The sequence below is a fragment of the Falco peregrinus genome, chromosome 6 (assembly GCF_023634155.1).
Source record: "Falco peregrinus isolate bFalPer1 chromosome 6, bFalPer1.pri, whole genome shotgun sequence".
Lineage (NCBI taxonomy): Eukaryota > Metazoa > Chordata > Aves > Falconiformes > Falconidae > Falco > Falco peregrinus.
Window position 1 is genome coordinate 35577365 of NC_073726.1, and position 19674 is coordinate 35597038.

General features: G+C 37.7%; 1 protein-coding gene across 5 annotated transcripts in view; it reads left to right on the plus strand.

Moving 5' to 3' along the window:
- The window catches only part of ZFC3H1 (zinc finger C3H1-type containing), a 43035-nt gene extending 28603 nt beyond the window's left edge, over nt 1-14432 (plus strand). For 2 of the 5 annotated variants that reach the window (XM_027793366.2, XM_055807156.1), the window contains exons 23-35: nt 269-460; nt 2445-2682; nt 3819-3924; nt 4002-4200; nt 4674-4768; nt 5721-5831; nt 8185-8289; nt 8389-8554; nt 9271-9371; nt 10510-10611; nt 11201-11240; nt 13398-13460; nt 13586-14432. In XM_027793366.2, coding sequence (XP_027649167.2) covers nt 269-460; nt 2445-2682; nt 3819-3924; nt 4002-4200; nt 4674-4768; nt 5721-5831; nt 8185-8289; nt 8389-8554; nt 9271-9371; nt 10510-10611; nt 11201-11240; nt 13398-13460; nt 13586-13723 — 1656 coding nt within the window. In that variant the 3' untranslated portion in view covers nt 13724-14432. Of the gene's footprint in view, nt 1-268; nt 461-2444; nt 2683-3818; nt 3925-4001; nt 4201-4673; nt 4769-5720; nt 5832-8184; nt 8290-8388; nt 8555-9270; nt 9372-9878; nt 10915-11200; nt 11241-13397; nt 13461-13585 lie in introns of those variants that run through there. The other 3 variants (XR_008747660.1, XR_008747661.1, XM_055807158.1) reach the window with 3 other exon arrangements.
- The last annotated feature ends 5242 nt before the right edge of the window (nt 14433-19674 follow it).

The following is a 19674-nucleotide window of genomic DNA, read 5'->3' on the forward strand; positions in this document are numbered from 1 at the left end:
TTTGTAGAAACCATTGCTTTTCCTTAGGCATTATAAGTTATTGAAAAACAAGGTGCTACATTTCTTATTTTTTGTTACTTAAACTTGCAAAATTTAACTTCAACTATTTGATCTTTAATATTTAAGCAGTGGATTTTGAGGTTTAATTTGAAAAATTGGTGTGAGAGGGGGAAATACAGTTCCTAAAGTGGTGAAAGATGTCAAGCTTAGAATCACAATCTTTGGATAACTAGTATTCTTATTATTAATATGAATTATTTCTCTCTAGTTTTTGAATTTGGAGAATTCCTTTGATGGAAAAGACTACATATGTGGGAGGATGCTACAGTTCCTAATGAAAGTGACAGAGGGAGAAGAAAACCCAAATCTCCTGTCTTTTCAGCTGCTGGAGACTCTCCTGTACAGGGTTCACTTAAGCCTGTTTACTGGAAGACATCAGAATGCTCTTGTTCTGCTGCAGGTAACTTCTAGGTTACCACCCCAGGAATTTTCTTCATACCTTCACTTTTCTAATACCTGTTGCTCCGATAGTGTCAACTTCAGAATAACTGTTCCTTCCCTTATTTGCTGAAGGAATTCTCCTGGAGCCTTCTGTTTTGAAATACGATGCCATTGTAAAATTTGGATATACTCTGGGGGGCTTGTTACCTTGTTTTGCTTTGCTTGTGTAACTAATAGCCTAGACCAACTACGTGTCAAAATAATTCCAAGAGAATTGCTGTACTACTTTATTTCTGGCAAGCTGTGTAATGCATTTCTGCAGGGAAGGGCCTGTGAGGAATGTATTGCCTTTGGTACTCATATGTTTATTGCTACAGAAATTATCAACCGGTAGCTCTTGGGGAAGGACATAGTATGTTATTTATCTAGGAGTGTTGCCCTCCAAAATCTGGAAGACTGTTAAATCAGGCTCTGTTTATCCCATCAGACTGTATTGATCCCATGAACTCCAAAATCTTGGAGTTATCTCGGGCTTTTATTACAACTGGAGAAAGAATTTAGGACACTTACTGTTCTGTGAACGATAGAAATGGTGAATGAAGGTGAGAGAAATGGAGTGCCGAGTGCTGCTGTGGTTTGAATTAAGGTTGGTTCATTCTTACCAGCAGGTGGCGCCTGTTGCTTGCGACACCCTAAAACACTTTTCTCAGTTGTGTAGTTCAAGGCTGTAATGCTTTTTTTCTAGCTCCAGTTTAAATAGAAAAATGTAATGCTGTGTTGATTTTCTCCAGAATCTATTCTAAACACAGCAGTACATGTGACTCTGAATGTTTGACCGAATGAACAAAAAGACAGGGAGAAAAAACACAATTGTGTCAAATTGATGTGGAAATCCAGTGTATATGGGAGAATAACATACACTGGTTTCCCCTTACTTTCCCCAAAGCATCATTATAAAAGCAAACATATTACTGTATACATTCTGAAATGCATAGTTGAAAAGAATGTCTTGGGGAGAGATTATTTAACCATATTTAAGAGAAGTTAATTTCTAACTAAATGCTAATTCAGAGTAAGTAGCAACATGTCGCTCAGAAGATTTGCTTTCAAGTTTTCAGAAGCAAATATTTTGACGGGTGAGTAAGTGGCATTTTTGAAAATTCAGGTTTTGCCCATTACAGGACAAGCGTCCTGCTGAATTTTGCCTAACTTTCAAAGGAATGAAAGTACTTGCAAATTACATTCTTTGAATGTACTGCATTTATCCAGAAAAATGTTGGCACGTCACTGGCTGTGAGATTCTGTTCTGTTTTAGGAGCAGTTGTAATTAGGCTTTGTTTAATTGTATGCTCTAATGATTTTATTTGGCATCTGCCAATTTACTGGGCTATTGTAGTTTTGTATATGACTGGTAGGAAAATTTGAAGCAGTATCCTTGTTTTCAGTAATGATTCCAACATTTTTTTAAACAATATGTATACAGATGGTGGTGCTTTCAGTAGACCTGGATAGCTCTAACTTAGTAGCTGTAAAACTAGAACTTAATAAAAAAACCCAAACCCCAACAAACAAACAAAAAAAACCCCCAAACCCACAAGCCCCAGTAGGGTATAGCAAGTTGAATCCAGTTTGTTAATGAGTTGTCGCTAGAGCTAACTTATTATTTCTGTGCAACTGGAAGTAATTGCCCAAGAATTAAGCAGAAAAATGGAGCACATGTTGGGGGATGCATGTCTTCAAAGTCTTATCTCTGTTCACTTTTCCAAATAAAAATCTTCTATACAGTTTTTCTAAACCTTTTATTAGAAATTACAAATATGATTTGAAAACAGTCACACATTTACATAAGGAAGATATAAAAGTGATGTAAAGAATTAGTTCCTGTTACTTCTATGGAAAAGATTTGAGAATATTAAAACTTACTTTTCCTGTTTCCTTTTTTCATTGCTAGATCTTAAAGATTTTATGGTTGAAATACAACATACATTTTTTGATCTTTACAGAATGCTTTAAAATCAGCAAATGAAAAGATAATATCGGAACGCCTTACTGCAAGTGACCGGTGCTTGGCTTGGCTGGCTTACATACATCTAACTGAATTCGGCATTCTCCCAGTCAAGTTCTATGATCCAGCTAACGTCAGTCCTTCAAGGATTGTGAACAAAGAGCCGTTTTTAATACCATGGCAGACAGTTCAAGATGTGAAGACCGATCCTGATACGCTGTTAGCTATGTTTGAAGGTAAGATGAAGGGGGTAAACGACTTAATATGTTACTTGCTTTTAGAATTTCAAGGCAGCGCAGTATTGCCGATGACTGTGTTAAGCCATCGGGATTCATCCAGTGAATATTTCATGTTTATTTCAACAGAGCAGTTCAGAAAGTCTGTGTTCTTGGGTAATTAATACATACACTGAGTTTTTCGTCTATGGTTCAAAACCATAGCCTTTTCTTTGAACTATGATATTCTATTAAGATAAAGACCAGTGGCTTGTGACAGTACGACATTGCTTCCATAAACCCAAGAAAACTAGCTTTATGGCAAGCCAAGCTTCTGTTGTCATTCTCTCCCTTATCCTCCCTCCCTCCATGGGGTATATCTACTGGAAAGTTTCTTTCCTGGAAGATTAGTGTTGCCTTAGAAGAGGCAGGAAAATCTATGTGTTTGTATTCATTCAAAGTTTTAAGTAAACTGATTAATTTTTTTAAACATGTAAAATGAAGATACTAGAAGAGACTGAATTCTTGACTTGTGGTGCTGCCAGAGGTGGACTTCATAATAGCAATGTATAAACGTCAGTACTTGGTGTGTTAGCCAGCAGTAATATTGAATTGCCACTGAGGCTGTATCTATGCTGCAAGTGGTAATGCAGTGTGGAAATACTCAAGGATAGACTGAGTAGCCCAGCTGTGGGAGTGAAGGTCTCTAGCCATGATAATGGGGTGTTCATTGTTGGGTAGCTTTTTATTATGCTGAGAAGAAATACAATATCCTATACTAGCTTTTGCCTTAATAACTTTCAGCAGCTATGCTGGAAATCCTGGAATATAGTTTTAAATATAGTGATACGCTGCTATTTGTAATATGGCTTTAACATTTTGTTGGCAGGATGTTTTCTGTTTTTTAAATGAACAAAGGATGAAACTTGTGGAAGACTTTGGTCTTTGCACTTCAGTGATAAGTGTTAAGAAAGCTTTTCCAAAGATTATCAGCTTCCTTTTTTTAATAATTTGCAAAAGCAGCACTCTTAAATACCTTTCCACACTTAAGTATTTTCATTATTTTAAATGAGACTTTTTTATTATGTTAAGTCTTATAAATAACTTTGACATTGCTTCAGGTATAAAGGTATTGATTTTATACTTTTGTTTTAAAGATGCAGTCAAAACATGTACTGATGAAAGCCTTGAGGCTGACAAAAGAATAGCTATCTGCTTTCCTCTCTACAGAAACATGATAGCTTTGCTGAAACTTCTTGAAAGGTAAGTTGTTTCAAGACATTTTTAATTTGACTACTCAACTCTGCTGTCTTGAAAACTTACCTTTACTTTTCTTTAAGGTGGGAGTCTGCTACAGAACTTTGTAGATCTTTATTGGAGCTCTGCCCTAACAACTGTCAGCTCTTGGAGAGTTTGGCCACCTTGTATTTGCAGATGGAGCAGAGTGACAATGCCTACAAAGTGTGGATTGGAGCTTTTGAGAAGAATCCTCAGAATGCAGAAATTTTTTATCAGTTCTGTAAATTCCTTGTTTCACAGGTAATACTCCACTCCAAAACTCACTTTGTTGGTCTATTGGCTTTATGAAGTTTGGAGTTTGTGTGTTGTTTCAAACACTTATCAAATCGATTAATCTTTTTGATATTTTTTGTAATATCTACTACTCTTTATATAGATGGGAAAAGTACAATTGGCAAGATTAGTGACATGACTAAAGATAACTGGAATTAGATAAAATCATAAATATATAGGTCAGATTGTTTTAATCCAGTGTTAATATCCTTAAGCAAGAATAATAGACTTTAACAGTAAACGCTTAATATGTTTACAGCTTTTTTTCTGCTACCTGCTGACTGACCCAGTTAATCTTCATTCTTTCAAGAATGAAGACAATGGAGCACTGCAGAGATAGACGCACCACTTGTTACTTATTGTGCTTAAATTGTTCTTGTCGTTTTCAGGTTAATGTTTAATTTTTATTTTATTTTTAAAAAAATAAAACCCCAAAACAGGAAAGGTCAAGCAGTATTCTTCCACTGTTGCAAGATTTTGTGGGAGCTTTCTTTGAGAATACATGCCAACAGCATGGTCCCATGGATCTCTTAAGGTACACCTAGAATATTTTTTTCTATTTAAATTTTGATAATACTGGCATTTTTTTTTGGAAAAAAAGACAGTCAAAAACTTTTAAACTCATCTGGTTTTAGCTTGGCATGTTTTTCTAAAACTTCAGTGAATTATGATTTGGTGGTTCATAATATTTGTACTTGTTGTTTGTGTATATACACTGAATTGTAAAACCAGAAGGATCTGAAGATGAAACAGCCAGCAGGTTTGAAGTCTGGATTTGGGCAATGAAAATCAATTGTGTGTGCCAAAGTTGTGTTGTGTTGTTTTGTTTTGTCTTCCAAAGCTGTGAGCCTAAAATTGCATCCCTAAAAAGAGCTCAATCCAGGGTTTGAGCATGCTGTTAATCAGCAGATTATTATTACTGCTGAAAAGGCACAGGTTTGTAATTAGCCAGCTGATTTTCTGCTTGAATTTTAGCACCTAATTGAGAGACTTACTGAAGTTTTGAAATATGCAGCTTCCCTATAGTCAAAACAGATGCCTCTGAAGGCCTTCAAAGGAACACCTACTTTGATAAAGCTTATGCAGATGTTTGAAATGTTTTTATTTCCAAGTTAGGTGTTAGATTTTATTTGTGCTTAACACTCGTTTACGTTAAACTTAGTACTGAGAGTGCAGCTTAGCTGATTGTATATAGGTGATTGTACTTGATTTATTTTATGTGGGGTTGGGGAAGTCTGAGATATAAAGCAACATTTAACTTTGTACATAATGAGGAACTACATGCTTTCTGTATTCAACTATTTTTATATTTCAGTATAATGCTTTTTATATAAATTGTATCTGGATGGAGTTAAACGAAAATCTAGGAAAAGTGCATGTTTTTTTCATGTCCCATGACCTGGACTTCAGAACTAAATGTTACTTCTGCACAGGACTCTTCCATGTAGAGGGATATTCCCGTTTACTACTACTTCTTTCTCTTGTAGATATCTCTTGAATTTTCCAATGCCAATTGAATTTACATCACCTCTCTATAAAGAACATCTTACAGATGATGTTGTAAACCAGCAAATCCCATTTCTGTGGCAGATCTACTGGTGAGACTTTATGAAGTATTTCTGAGAAACAGCTATTGGGTCTCAGTAAATTGCATTTTCAAAAGCAGAACATTTGTTACTTGCTTAAGGGTATATCGCTTTGGGTTCTCTCAGTAAATGATCTGCCATTCCTTAGAGAACCTACCTGCCTGCTGCACGACAGAGACAATTTTATGGAACTGTGAATTGCACACAAACTTAAATTTTCCACTTGAGAAATCTTTCAGAATTTCTGCCCTATGGAAACAGTAATAGGTGTGTTCATCTCATGAAATTTTCTTTGTTGTTTTACTTTTGTTTTAGGTTGCTGCTGCTAGTAGTGTTCTTTTTTTCTCCTAGCTTTCAGTTGTTCCCCTTTTATTTTACAACAGTTTCCCCCACTATGTTTAACTTAGTTTAGCCCTTGTCTCCCCACCTTTGCTGACCTACTCTTCCAGCTGTTTTTGGAGCTACTATTAACAGACTATAAAAGTTGGAACTAGCCACTGTAGCAAATACAGCAAAGTGACCTTTTCCTTTGCAAGGGACTGCAAAGGTGACAGATCTTTGTCAGTTATATGCAGGTTTTTTGTTGTTTTTTTTCCCCCCTGTTTCTCCCACCATTCCTTTTGATAGCAGCAGTATCCAGGATTGGCAGGCACCGAAGTATTGGCCATTGGTAACTTCCACTAGTATAACTGTGGTTGCTGAGATGTTGACTTAAGCTGCTTAAGTTTGACACTGAGGTCTGGGTTTGTCCATCTTCACAAGTAGCTATTTGGCTTTTCAGATCAGTAAAAGGGCAAAGATGATAATACTACAGATACTGAGTGAGGATTCCTCAGAACTCCTTCAACACTGTTGCTTATAGTTTTTAATTGGTGGACAACTTACAAACAGGTAAAATGTGTGGTTTTCAAGAATTCTTATATAAGGTTTAGATTAAGCTATCTTAATGTATTCTTTTTATATTGTCCATTAATACCAATTTAAATTATTTTTTTAATAGAAAATATTTTTTCACAAGTTCAATTTTAGGTTTGGTAGTTGCACAGTAGAAACATTGTTAGAAAGACACTTGAGGTCACAGCTTAGTCACTTGGGGACCTTAACTCTACGCTCAGTCACTTGGGGACCTTAACTCTACGCTCAGTCACTTGGGGACCTTAACTCTACGCTCAGATGCTCTTGTATTTTAGTATGTGCTTCGAAGGAAAATTAGTGCTTTTGAAGTAAGTACCTAAATTACTTTCAGAGCTAATAATCGAGTGTCTTTTGTGGTTGAGTTTTGGTACAATGAGTGCCTGTGTATTTGGGCCTATGTATCTGTCTTTCATTTTTTCAGCTACAGAGGGCAAAAGACAAGTTCAGTTTTACCAAGTGAAAATAGAACGAAATCAGCAAAGCCTCAAAGCTCAAGGAGTGATTTTTTACTTGAAAAGATTGCTGTATGTCTCTTCATATATGTTTGCATACACATACGCACACACTGTTCTAGAAAGAGTAGCAAATGGGTGATACAGCTTGTGTTCCTGGGCAAGGTGGGAGTAGAATCAGGCAGTCTGATTATGTGACCATAGTCATGGAGGGTTCTGTGGCAAGGTAGCTACATCAGGCCTATCTTATTTTATATTCATGTATTCTTCCTCTTCGTGAGGTGTGTTTTTCTCTGTGACTTACTGAAAGTCTTACCTTTTTTTTTTTCACTGTTACTTTACATTTTGAAATGGGGATTATTCGCTGAATCTTGGTCAAACAATGTGTCTGCCTCTCTCTTTGAGGTCCTATATGTTGGTCTAACTGTATGTTTCTTTGAGGAAATGTGGAACAAAATTAAGGTTGTAGGTTTTTTTTAAACTGTTCTTGTCAGGGCTTTTTCCCTGCCATGATTAGCATAGTTCTACCCCAGATCTCCAGTCGTATTTGTTCCAAAACACTTATTTTATTGCAACAGTTTCTGATACCATTTCTCAAGTGGTTTTAATCCAGCTTTGAAATTTATTGTTCCGGAGCTTTCCAAACTCACTCAGGAGTTGTCTCCGTTCTGTAGCAGTCAGAGCCATCTCTATTAGAAGGCTTAATAAATAAAAGGGTACTCTACACGATTAGAGGACAATTCATAATATTTAATTTCCATTTAAGTTGAGCTGCATTTTAAATTACATGGTTTCTGTGTTACTCCTTACTATCTGCAGTTGAGACTTATCAGTCAACTTCTTAAAATGGGTAAATCAGTCCATAATACTGCTAAACTGAAAACACTGTTTTTTCTTGCATCTCAGAATGGGGAAGTTCTTCATTGTTTCTTACTCTTAATATGTTAAGAACATCCGTTGTTTTTGACATAACCATTTTCAACTTTTAATATTAACAGTTTGTGCCAGTCTCTTCACGCAAGTGTTGGTGAAGCACTGGATGCTTATGAAGCAGCTCTGGGGGCAGTAATGCAGCAGGAGACTGTTCAGAACATCTGGCTGGAGTAAGTTCTTAAGGGAGGAAGGTAAATTAATTTCAAAACTATTAAGTGAAGGCTACCAGAACCATCTTTTTTCTTTTTTTTTTTTTTTTTCCCTTCCAGTTACCTTGTTTTTATCAATAGCAAAGTTGTTGGATCCAACAACAAAGCTCAAGAATTCAAGCTTTTCACTGACCTAGTGAACAGATGTCTGGTTACAGTCCCCACACGATACCCAATTCCTTTTAGTACTGCTGATTATTGGACCAATTACGAGTTTCATAATAAGGTAAAAAATGTGTCTGTGGACAGTTTTTAATTAGACTGATGACCTTTTAGCAGCTACCCGTATAACTTACCTGTTCAAATACAGCACTAGTAGTATATGAACACTGAGAGACAGGAATTATTAGAAAAAGAAAAAAGTATGAGAAAAATGGTGTTCTGAGCAGAAGAGTATCTAGCAGTGACCTTTTGAATAAAGGGTGTGTAAGGCAAAGAAACTTTATTATGGTATATTTTAATACTGTGACTACAGCCGTTAATGAAACGGCCGTTAATGGAAAGAGAAAATGTGTAAGGGAGGGAAGAGGTGGTCGAGCAAGATGGGTCTGCAGAGCTATAACGCTGGCAGATGGAGAACAGTTTTTAAGCTGTCAGTTTTGATCATAGAGATTACAGTGGTTGAGAAACAGAAGAAATAAAGTAGAAGTAAAACCTAGTTGAGCACTTGTACAGACAGAATAAAATTTTTAGAAATCCTGGGTCCCAATTTGCTAACATCCAGTGCATTTCTCTCACTAAAAGCAGGCTAGAAGGACTAAAATATGTGGTGTTAGCAACTTGACACTAACTTTTTATTACACAAAGTGATTTCTGTACTCTTGAGGGATAAGGTTTGTAGGTAGTAACTTAGTCATAATGTTTATGGTTTGTCATTCCATTATTCTTAGCAAAATCAGACAGTGATGAAGTAGATTAATGTTTGTAATTCAAATTCTGCAGGTAATTCTCTTCTATTTGAGCTGCATTCCAAAATCTCAACATTCCAAAACCTTGGAACGGTTTTGTTCTACCATGCCTGCTAATCCTGGACTTGCCCTGAGGTATGTGAAAATACTTGTAATAAAGACAAACAGCTGTTTAACATAACTACTGGGTTTTTTATGCAAGACATGCATGCTTTGCTTTCTACTATAAAAGTAAAACTTCCTCTATTGCTGCATGTTGCTTGAGGCACATTGTGCCTTCTGACACCATCTCAGTCTGTCTTCTGTTTGACAGGGTTCTGTTCTATCTACAGAAAGGTTATAGTTACACAGGAATTAACAGCATTTTACATGATGAGTACAGATGGTCAGAATTTCAAGTGTGCAGAGAAATGTCATATATATATTAAAATCTTGTTGCTACTCCATGATGTATTAAAACTATAGTTCCAGCATAGAACAAATGAAAACGGATGCACCAGTGCTACCTTGTCTTAACTTGACATTTATTTAGCAGAGAGAAACCTTTCTTTATTTTGAAAAAAATCGTACAGGAAACAAAGAGTTAACGTAAGCTTCGCATTGATTCTTACTTGAATGGTATGTCCAAATGTACTCTTCCAGGATTAGAGTCCATGTTTTACCGTATTCAGCTGCAGTGAACTCACGAACATTTGATTGAATACTTTTGAAAAGTCCCCAAACACTTACTGCTGATCATCAACAGTGACCCCAAAGAATTCCAAGCAAGACTTGAAATAAGTGTGTGTGGTTGGGGGCATGGGGAGAGTATGACACACCTGCCTTTGGTACATGAAGTTGAATGGCTGCATTTTAAACCAAGTTGCGATTCTGTCTAGATGGAACTTGCAGCTCCCTTAGACAGTGTTGATACTACATGAAATGGGTGAGCAGAACTGACTGAACAGTATCTTCTAGCCACATGCCTATAAAACTAGTTAGCCTCCTTTCAAATATGCAGTTACCTTGTGCATGCTGAAAATGGATCTTGTGTCAAGATGATATTTCCTCTAATTTCACGCTTCTTCATTATTCTTTGAAAGTATCTTTTTTTGTTTTGTTCTGAGAGTGTGTTCAGTTAATACTGTATATGGTGGCTTGGTTTTTTTCCTACTTGGAACTCTTGGCTCAGATTAGGTATAATACACTTTGCGTAATGTGTTTGTATCTTTGGATTGCTTTTCTGTTCCCAGTGATTAGAGCAGTGTTCCTTTCTCATGAATGCCTTTTACAGACTGCTTCTGCGATACTGGGAGGAGAGCAATGTTCAAATTCTGAAACTGCAAGCCAAGATGTTTACATATAATATCCCAACATGCCTGGCCATCTGGAAAATGTAATGCAACAGTCATACATCTGTTTTCATAGATATTGCTTTTGTTTATAAGGTTTACATCACAAAGGTAAATCTGAAACGTCCTTCCAATTGGGCTTGTACTGGAAGTCTCTCTTTCATTAGCTTATTATTTAAACAGTAACTGTTAGAACAGACAGAGGGACTGTCACTTCTTTAAAATGAGAAATTAAATTCCCTCTTGGGGAAACTTACGTGAATGGATATTATGCAGATAAATATGAATGATGTATTTACAAGTTGCCTTTTTAATTCAACTATTGACTTCTGTCTCCCCTCTCTACCCCCCCCTTTATATATCACAATAGCAGTAATCTTCATTATCCAGTGATGCTGAACTGATCTTTTTCTTCAGTGTTTGTTCATAATGGGGAACCACTGAAATGTCTTGCTCATGTAAGGTTGTCTTTAAAAAATGGCTATTTTTATCTTTTCACTGTAGATTAACATCATTGGAAGTTAGTCAAGTTTCTTAAGGAATTTGTAATTCCATTCCACAGTCAGTGTTCTGCCAGTAATGGCATTTAAAATAATTCAAGAATAAATATTTTTATATATTTCTTCTCCTCAGAGCCATTGCTGCCGAATGCTTTCTAATGGGACAAAGAGAAGTAAGTCAATACAGCTTACTAAAATGAGTAATTATAAGATTTTGTAGAACTTTTCATACCTTGGCTTTATCTGAAGCAGTGGTTGTCTCTTAAACCCAGCGTTTCTAGACAGTTGTAATACTCTATGTATAAACACTGAAGCGTTTGCCTCAAGTGTAAGAAATGTCTTTGACAATCAAGGTAGAATGGATTATATTGCGAGTAACTGTGTGCACTGTTTGTGTGTATCTTTCCCTTACTGGGGGGGGGGCTGTATTCTTCTTCCGCTTTATTTTTCTTCTTACCTGGAGGAGATTGCTAGCACTTCAAAATACAGTAGAGTGAAGGAAGCATTGTTGTGCTGGAAGATGCTAATGACTGTTTTTACAACTAGTTGGAAGGGTGGGTCTGTCAAGCCAGTGTATGTAGAGAGTTTGAGTAGTTCTTAACCTCAGCAAAGACATCAGTTCTTTTTCTCCCCCAAAAATAGCAGGCTTGTTCCTTGGTACTTTGGGGAGTGAAATATTTTTATTGCTCTATATACAAATACAAGAGGTTTGTGGCACAGCAACTGAGTCACTTTTCAGTTCAAACAGAATGGATCTTCCTGGTATTGTTGCTGTCACCTTCAAAATATCCTTCTGCCTTTGGAAAGATGGTGTATTGGGGGGCTTACAAGGCCCTGGGTTTGTGACTCACCACTGCTTGTGGTGTTTCTGAGCTGCTACTTTGCTGTGTCTTGTTTTGTGTCATTCCCATAGTGGCTGATTCTCAGCATCCTTCTCTTCTGTCAGTAGTCTTTTTTTTTTTTTTTTTTGAAACAGTATTAAAGGTTTAACTGAGCCATAGTTAATAGCATGGCTATTGTTAGACTGACGTATGAAATCTTTTCTGTCCTTTTTTTACTGTCTCCTAGAATGTTTAAAAAGAACATCCCCTAAGCAGACAGTTATTTGGTTTGTAAGATCAAATAGTTCAAAGTCAGGAGATATCAAAGGCATGGTTGCCTATTCAACCTTAATTCTGTCTCTGTGTTGATGGTTTGGTGTAATCTGTAATTAGTCGCAGATCCCTGCTTCAGTCATTGTATTAGATGGACTACGTTTTAAGGTGCTGCCTATAGCGAGGCTGATGACTTAAAAAGATCCCTGCTTTGTTTGGTTAGAAAGTTAGAAAACATATTTCAAATGAATCAGAAACAGGGTCCTTAAAGTGAACAATTAAAATGAAGGCATTTGTAGTACATTGTAGCTGGATTACACCCAGAAGAAATCTTGTGAGTTTCTTCTGCAGCCACTTGACTAACTATACAGTGTGGAATAAAATCACTGAAGTAGGCACACACAGTGCAGTTGAGGTTTTTTGTGGCCATTTAGTTTGGGATGTAGTGAGCACTTACAGCTGTTTACACAAATCAGTGACTGCATCAGATAACTGGATTTTCTAGTAAACAAATAGGCTATTGTTTAAAAACTTACTTGTGATTCAGATTCTGGATTTCCTGTTCCCGGAGAACCCATCATTTTTCCTTGCAGAGGTCATGTAAAGGTTTGCTAAAATAATGTAAAAATGGGTATGAGTATTTAAAATGCCAACAAATAGCTCCCCTAATGACTTTTTGATTAAAGTTGGTACTTTAGATACCAGTAGTTGAAGGAGACTAGAGTCTTGCATCCAACATTTTTGTCCTGTTTCCAACCATAAAGTAGTAAAACAATTTTTTTCTTTTTATGAAGTTGCAAAGATTCATAATGATTGTTAAAGCACAGATAGGTAGATGCTGAAGGAGAAAAGCCTATGAAACAGTTACTTTCATTGCAGGGTTGGGATGGTAAGCAATAAGCAAGACCTTGAGACTACATAATGAGTGGTGAAAGGAAAATATTCAATAAGCTGCTTCATTCCCTGAGTGTGTTCCATCCTGTGCAATGAATGAGGCAAGAATCTTGTGAAGAAAAATAGAATGTCCTCGTGTAGTTAATCGTGTGCATGCAAGGGTCAGAATTAAGGTCAGATATAAACTTGCCTTTGCTTTTAGTAGCGATTTAATGCTTGACTCTTAAACTTTTTTTAAAAAAAGATTTTTAAAAACTATCGCAAGACATTACTGTGCTTCAAAATACTCATTTTGAGTGCATGAAATTGTGCTGACTTTTAATACTTGTGTTTATTTTACAGGTCCATCATTTATATCAGAGAGCCCTTCAGAAGTTACCTCTATGTGCAACACTGTGGAAAGATGTAATGTTTTCTCCTTATGATTTAGTTTGAGGTTTCATATAAATTTTCTGCATATCCCATATCCATAGATGTGGTGATGCCCAAGCTTTGGCTAAATCTTATGTCTGCTTCCCCATCTCTTACAGCAACTCTTGTTTGAAGCATCAGGAGGAGGTAAAACTGATAACCTGAGAAAACTAGTTTCCAAGTGCCAAGAGGTTGGAGTCAGCCTAGATGAGCTTTTAAATTTAAACACTTACAGAACAGAAAGCAAGAATCACTGAACGCTGGGTACGGTCAGCCATAAGTCCTATTAAATGCCAAAATCAGTTGAATGATTCTTCAGGCTGATCCATGCCTAAGATCTGTGTAAGGCAGATGAGTATTGCTGAGCATATCGAGTCTCCAGTCTGCTTTCCTTGAACCTGGAAACAATTAACGTGACCCTCCTCTGGAAAAATGAACTCCCTGTCTGGCCTTGCTTCTGGGCCCTGCCAGATTCTCATAACGTCATCTACGTAAGTATAGTTAATCAAAATGACAGACATTATTTTTTTATGTTTTCTTTTTATTTTCTGTTTTCTTTATTTTGCTGTTCCTGATTCACTTGACACTCTCGCTGATGCCTGAGAGATCTGTGTTTGGGATTAATTTACTGGGCTGTGTTTACAGTAAAAAGCAAGTAGTCCATTTTGGGGTTTTCCTTTTTTAAACCTTTTTTGAGACTTTTTCATTACAGGATTTAAAACAAAAGCAGCCGCTCTTAAGGAAAGTGTAACTGCCGTGGCCACAAGTATGCTTCTTGCACTTGAAGGCTCTAAGAGGGTTGCTTACTGCCCTTTTCTGCATTGGACTCACGGCAGAGACTATTAAACTTGAAGATTAAAGAAACTATTGCAAATGCCAGTGCATCAGAACCTAAGAGTGGTCAATTATGTGCAATTTTTTGTAAAGAAATTTTAATTTATAATAAAGTTTAACAGTTTAAAGAAATTTAAGATTGATCTGTTTTGTATTGGTACTAACTTACAGTATTACAGGTGTTTTTTACAGAGATATTTTCAATACAAGCTGACCGTTTTATTTTTATTTTTTAAAAAAATAAAATTAAAATCTGTTGTGTTTTGTTATTTTGACCAAAAGGTAGGTGAATGTGGTTGGGCTGCCTGTTGTGGATGCAGAGTAACAATGACTGCATCTTAATGGGTTTCTTCTTCCCCTTGCATCATGGACACCGATGTTTGTTATGTAACTGCTATTCCTGTTATTAATACCACTTCCATGATGGATAGGACATTTTACATTTTGGCCTTTTCACCTTTAATGAAATGGGGCCCGCTTCCCAAAGTCCCTGTGTGTATATTGCAGAGAGATACTGCCAGCCTGCTGAACCAGTGATGGGGTGGCTCACATGAGGTTGGTTTTCCACCTTCTTTTTCTACCTGTGCGAAATCATATAAAAAGATGGTTGTAGTACCTTTTGTGTAGATTTATGAAGATGCTACAAAGACAGGGAAGGAGTGGTCTTTATGTTGGAGAATGAGGCAAGGTGGCTTGTGACATACAGTTTGAATTAAGTTTCAAAACCCTTACGTTAGCTGAAGTTACACGTGACAGAACTGCCGTTAAAGGAAAGTGGGAAATACGGGGTTTCGTCTAGGGGAATGGAAGGTGATTCTGCACATTAAGCCCTTTTAGCAGACAACTGTTACTTTATAATTCATGCTTAAATATAAAACTTCAAATACCCACTTAAATGGGCAACTTTTCCTACAGGCTACAAAACCAGTATCAGAAAAGCTGACTTTTCTTTGTTGTAATGGAGTGGTATCCTCATTTCTTCAAACTTCTTATGTGGTACAGCTCACTGAAAAAGGTGGTGATAAAAGTGCAGTATTTAATTTTTTTAATTAAAAACCTCAAGTATGGTAAATACTGGCTTACACATTTGCCCAAATATTTTTTCAAAACTTGTCTTTAAAACTTTCCTGATAAACAGTTGATATTTCTCTGCAGCAACACCTGGACACCTGCAGTGTTTTAGTGGGGTACCATTTTACCTATTGTACTGTTAAAAATTAGACAAGCTTAATGCTGTCGAGGGTTACAGCACTCCGTGCTCTTACACATTCCCTAGCTTAGGCTTGTCTTACACTTCGGACTGTTCCTTTGCTATCTTTCTTGCCTTGCTGTACAGTGACTTTATAACAAAAGGCAGTGTGTCTTGTTCTAAGGAGACCTTAAGCTTTACATTTTTGTCAAGGATTAATCGTGTGTACTCTGCATTAATGACTTCTTACACACTTGGGAGATAAGGGGAGGGGGAACCAAAACCCCACAATAATCTGTCCTCTGTTGACCTTAATCCATATTGTTTTAATTAAAATACTCCTGGTTTATATGTGGCGTTTTCACCCAATTTTGCTTGGTGTGATGGTATGCTGAAGTGGCTAATTGTAACGGGAATTGTTCATTCAGGAGCTGGAATGAAGAAGTATGAGGAAGCTGTATAGTCTTCAGAGCAGCAGAAGCACTTTTCACAAAGCAAGAAACAAAAAATACACTGCTGCGTGATGTAGAACTGCCAGGAAGGATTTAGTGCTTCCACAGGGCTGCAGTTACCATTGAATCCTTTCTGTGCTCTGCTATTCTGGTAGCTGCAAAGAGAGCATTCTGTTTATGAAACTAACAAGGGGGTTTCTTTGTCATTTGCAAAACTGCATTAATTCATCACCAGGAGGAATGAAATTTAACCAAAAGTATTAAATCAAGCTATTAGTCTTCTAAATTAGTAATCTCACCTGATCGCTAAATAAATTCAGATGATGGGCCATAGTAGTGAATAACTGGGAATAAAGGATAGCTCCAATCAAGCAAAACACTAGCTGCTTAAGAGAAAAATAACTTTAGGAGGAAAGCACGTTAATTTTTAATACCAAACTATGTTGCTACTTGTTCTATGCTCAGAAGGACTGCTTCATGAATAGTGACCTGATTATTTGGCCTTTAAGTCTTTCTGGAAACAGAAGTCTAGGTCTTTAATAGTACTGCACCAAACTAGTATTGCTACAGTATTTTCACTTCCTGGTTATTGCAAAGACACAGCAATGTGAACAAAAAGATTGAGCTGCATTTATTAGGAAGAAAAATACATGGGAATTATGTATGGATTAGTATATTCAGTGAAGATCTACATGAAGGTAATCAGTTTTAGTAATTTTTGTGCTCATCAAGACAATGATTGATTTATGGGATGGCATGCTGTTTACTTTTCACAAAAGTTCTGTTTTAACCTAGTTTTGTTATAGACTTGCTCTCCACAACTACAATGCGAAGGCATGTTGGAAAGTAAGTTCAGAGGGAAGCAATAAAGGGAAGTAAGCAGAAAAGTTCTAAAGAATTGCTTAGGTGAGAAGGTAGTTTTAACCTTTCTGAGATTACTGAGACTTGTCTTTTCCTAACTTTTTTTTAAGTTTTGGGTTAAGAAGTAGTATTTTTCTGCAAGATGTCCTCTTTTTGCTGAGTTCAAGGATGAGCCTATTTGTTCTAGGCCCGTTGGTTAATTGTATTTTATATAGCAATATTTATTGGGAGTTAGCAACTCTATAAAAACAGATGTGGATTCCCTTTCATATTCTACAGGCCCTGTTTCAGGTGAAAGATTTGAAAACTTGTGTGTTTTGTGTTTCTGTGTAAAGCATTAAAAAGATGCAAGAATTTTCAGTGTCACAGGGATGTTACCTAAAATGAGCGAGCAGGTTTACCTGATCTCAATAGTAGCAGAGGTGTAAACCCTTTAAGAGAGGTAGAAGAGGCTGGCAAACTATGGAGTTGCAGCGTAAGTATACAGGAACGTGAGGACGTGAAGACTGAAATGGAGAAGGCTGCTTCAATTGGACAAGGGCGGTATAAACTGAACCGCACGCAATTGGCTTGCTAGCTATAGGTGTCAGCTGGGCACCTCTCGTTCTGCTGCTGAGCTTGTGAAAGCTTTTCGGAAGAGCACCGTAGTCGTGTTAGGAAACCTGACGTACTGGCCAGCTTGCTACTGGCTCTAGCTGTTGCCAGCCGCCTCTGGTAAGTCTTGGTGTTCTCCTGAAAGGTGATGGGCAGCTGATGCTCTTACAATCAGAGGTCACTGCCTGGGGGCCTACTTGCCCACCTGTAAATTAGACAAAACAAGAGGTTTTACACTGATGTACAAACCTCTTCTGTGTGCTTCTAGAAATGACTTGTTTTCATTGATTTATGTTAATTTCATTTCTGTCATGCTGCTTGTGCTTGGGTGTCCTTGTGCCTCCTGGTATCCAAAGTGTAAAAAGAAGAAAAGGCTTGAACTGTTCCTAGTGGCTGGGTTTGTGAGGCAGAACCCTGGGATGTCCCTTTCCCTTTACTTACGTGAGTCTTCAGTTCATCTGCAAGTTTCTTAAACTTTTGTAAGGGGAAAAGAGGAAAAGGAACAGTGAGTAAGTCAAATGAAAAAAAACAGGAAGAAAGATCTCACTGTGAGTTACCTCCTTGTAAAGAACATAAGGAGCATTTATTTTTTCAGCAGTGCATGTTCTAAGGTTATTCATAGCTTCAATTCCACTCTTCTGTTTTCCTTGGAGTGCAGCATTGTCAGGTGCGTTATCCCCGCCTCTTTTCTGTTTCACTTTTTTCGAGGTCCCGCTGAATGACTGGCTTTGCTCTCAGCTTCAGGCTGCTTCTGAGCCCTTACTTTTCTCTGGGGTTCGGAATAGAAGGAATTTTCTCCAAGGTCTCAACTGATCAGTGTCTCAAAGCTAAGCAGCCTTCAGCCGTGAGAGCAGACCTACCAACAAACATGATCTTCATCACATTTGTACAACTAGTGCTGTTCTGAAACACTGGGCTACTACTGGGAGGCCCAGAGGTGGATGGCTCTGTTGGTGTTGCATGCAGTTGTTCTGGATAACTCTGCCATGGCTTTATGGGTCTGGAACATTTGGCATGGGTATCTGGGGGTGCAGAAAAGGGATGGGCTCCATCTGAGGCAAATCCCTAGTTAGCTGAGTGGACAGATGTTCCTGTGGGCAGGGACATCTTTCACTAGATCAGGTTGTTCAAAGCCACATCCAACCAGACCTTGAACGCTTCCAACAATGGGGCATCCGCAGCTTCTCTGGGCAACTTGTTCCAGTGCCTCACCACCCTCATCATAAACCATTTTTTCCTTATGTCCAGGCTAAACCTCTACCCTCTTGTAGGTCAGAACTGTTGCCCCTTGTCCTGTCGCTACAGGCCTTGGTAAAAAGTCTCTGTCTCTCATAAGCTCAAGTTCTTAAGCCCACATCAGATGTCAGTGAGACATTTTGACTCCCAGCTGTTGGCCTCCACATGTAGCAAGTTGTTTTGCAGCAGCATCCAGGCTTTTGAATTGAGGTCATAGGTCATATAATTGCACCTACCTGGTTTTTATTTCTGCTCGTAGCCCTGAGTTAATGCTGTTCCCACATGAATTGCATTCTGTGCTTTGATGGTAGATCCTTAAGCTGCTTTATCTTGCCCTTTTCATGCTTCTAGGACATACTGTGAAGACAGGGACAAGTTTTTTTATCTTTTCTATCTAGATTACAAGCCTTGAGTGGAGGGAGGGAAAGCAAAGCTTTAGCTTAAGTCATTATTTTATTCACAGCTTTTCTTGGTTGGGTTATAGAAAACTGCAAAGATACTAAACATGTATTCACAGAAAGAATAGGACTCTTTACCCAATTAATCTGTGCTAACAATTACAGTGCGTCTGTGCTGACAGTTAATAGCCTGCTGCCTTTTTTTTTTTGAAGTACTGATTAATGTTGAGAGTACAAGAGGTGTTACTGCTCAGGTTCTGATATACAGCTCTACTTACAAGCATGAGTGAATACTGGTATTCAATATTAAAGATTTCATAACCAATTTCTGTCATACCTGACAACCCACTTAACAGCCACTGTGATGTTGCCCTCTCGTACCAGGTTAGGTGTCAGTAAGGAAGCTAGGCTTGCAGGGGTTGAAGTATGGACTGGATGAGCAGACAGTGAGGTAGGCTGAAAACTGGGTCCAGAGCGTGGTGATCAGTGGTACAAAGTCTAGCTGGTCAGCCGCCGGTGGCGTAGCCCTGGGGTCAGTACTGGTATTTAACATCTTTGTTAACGATCTGGATGATGGAGCAGGGTGTACCTGCAGCACGTTCACTGATGACACGAAATTGTGAGGAGTGACTTATATGCCGGAG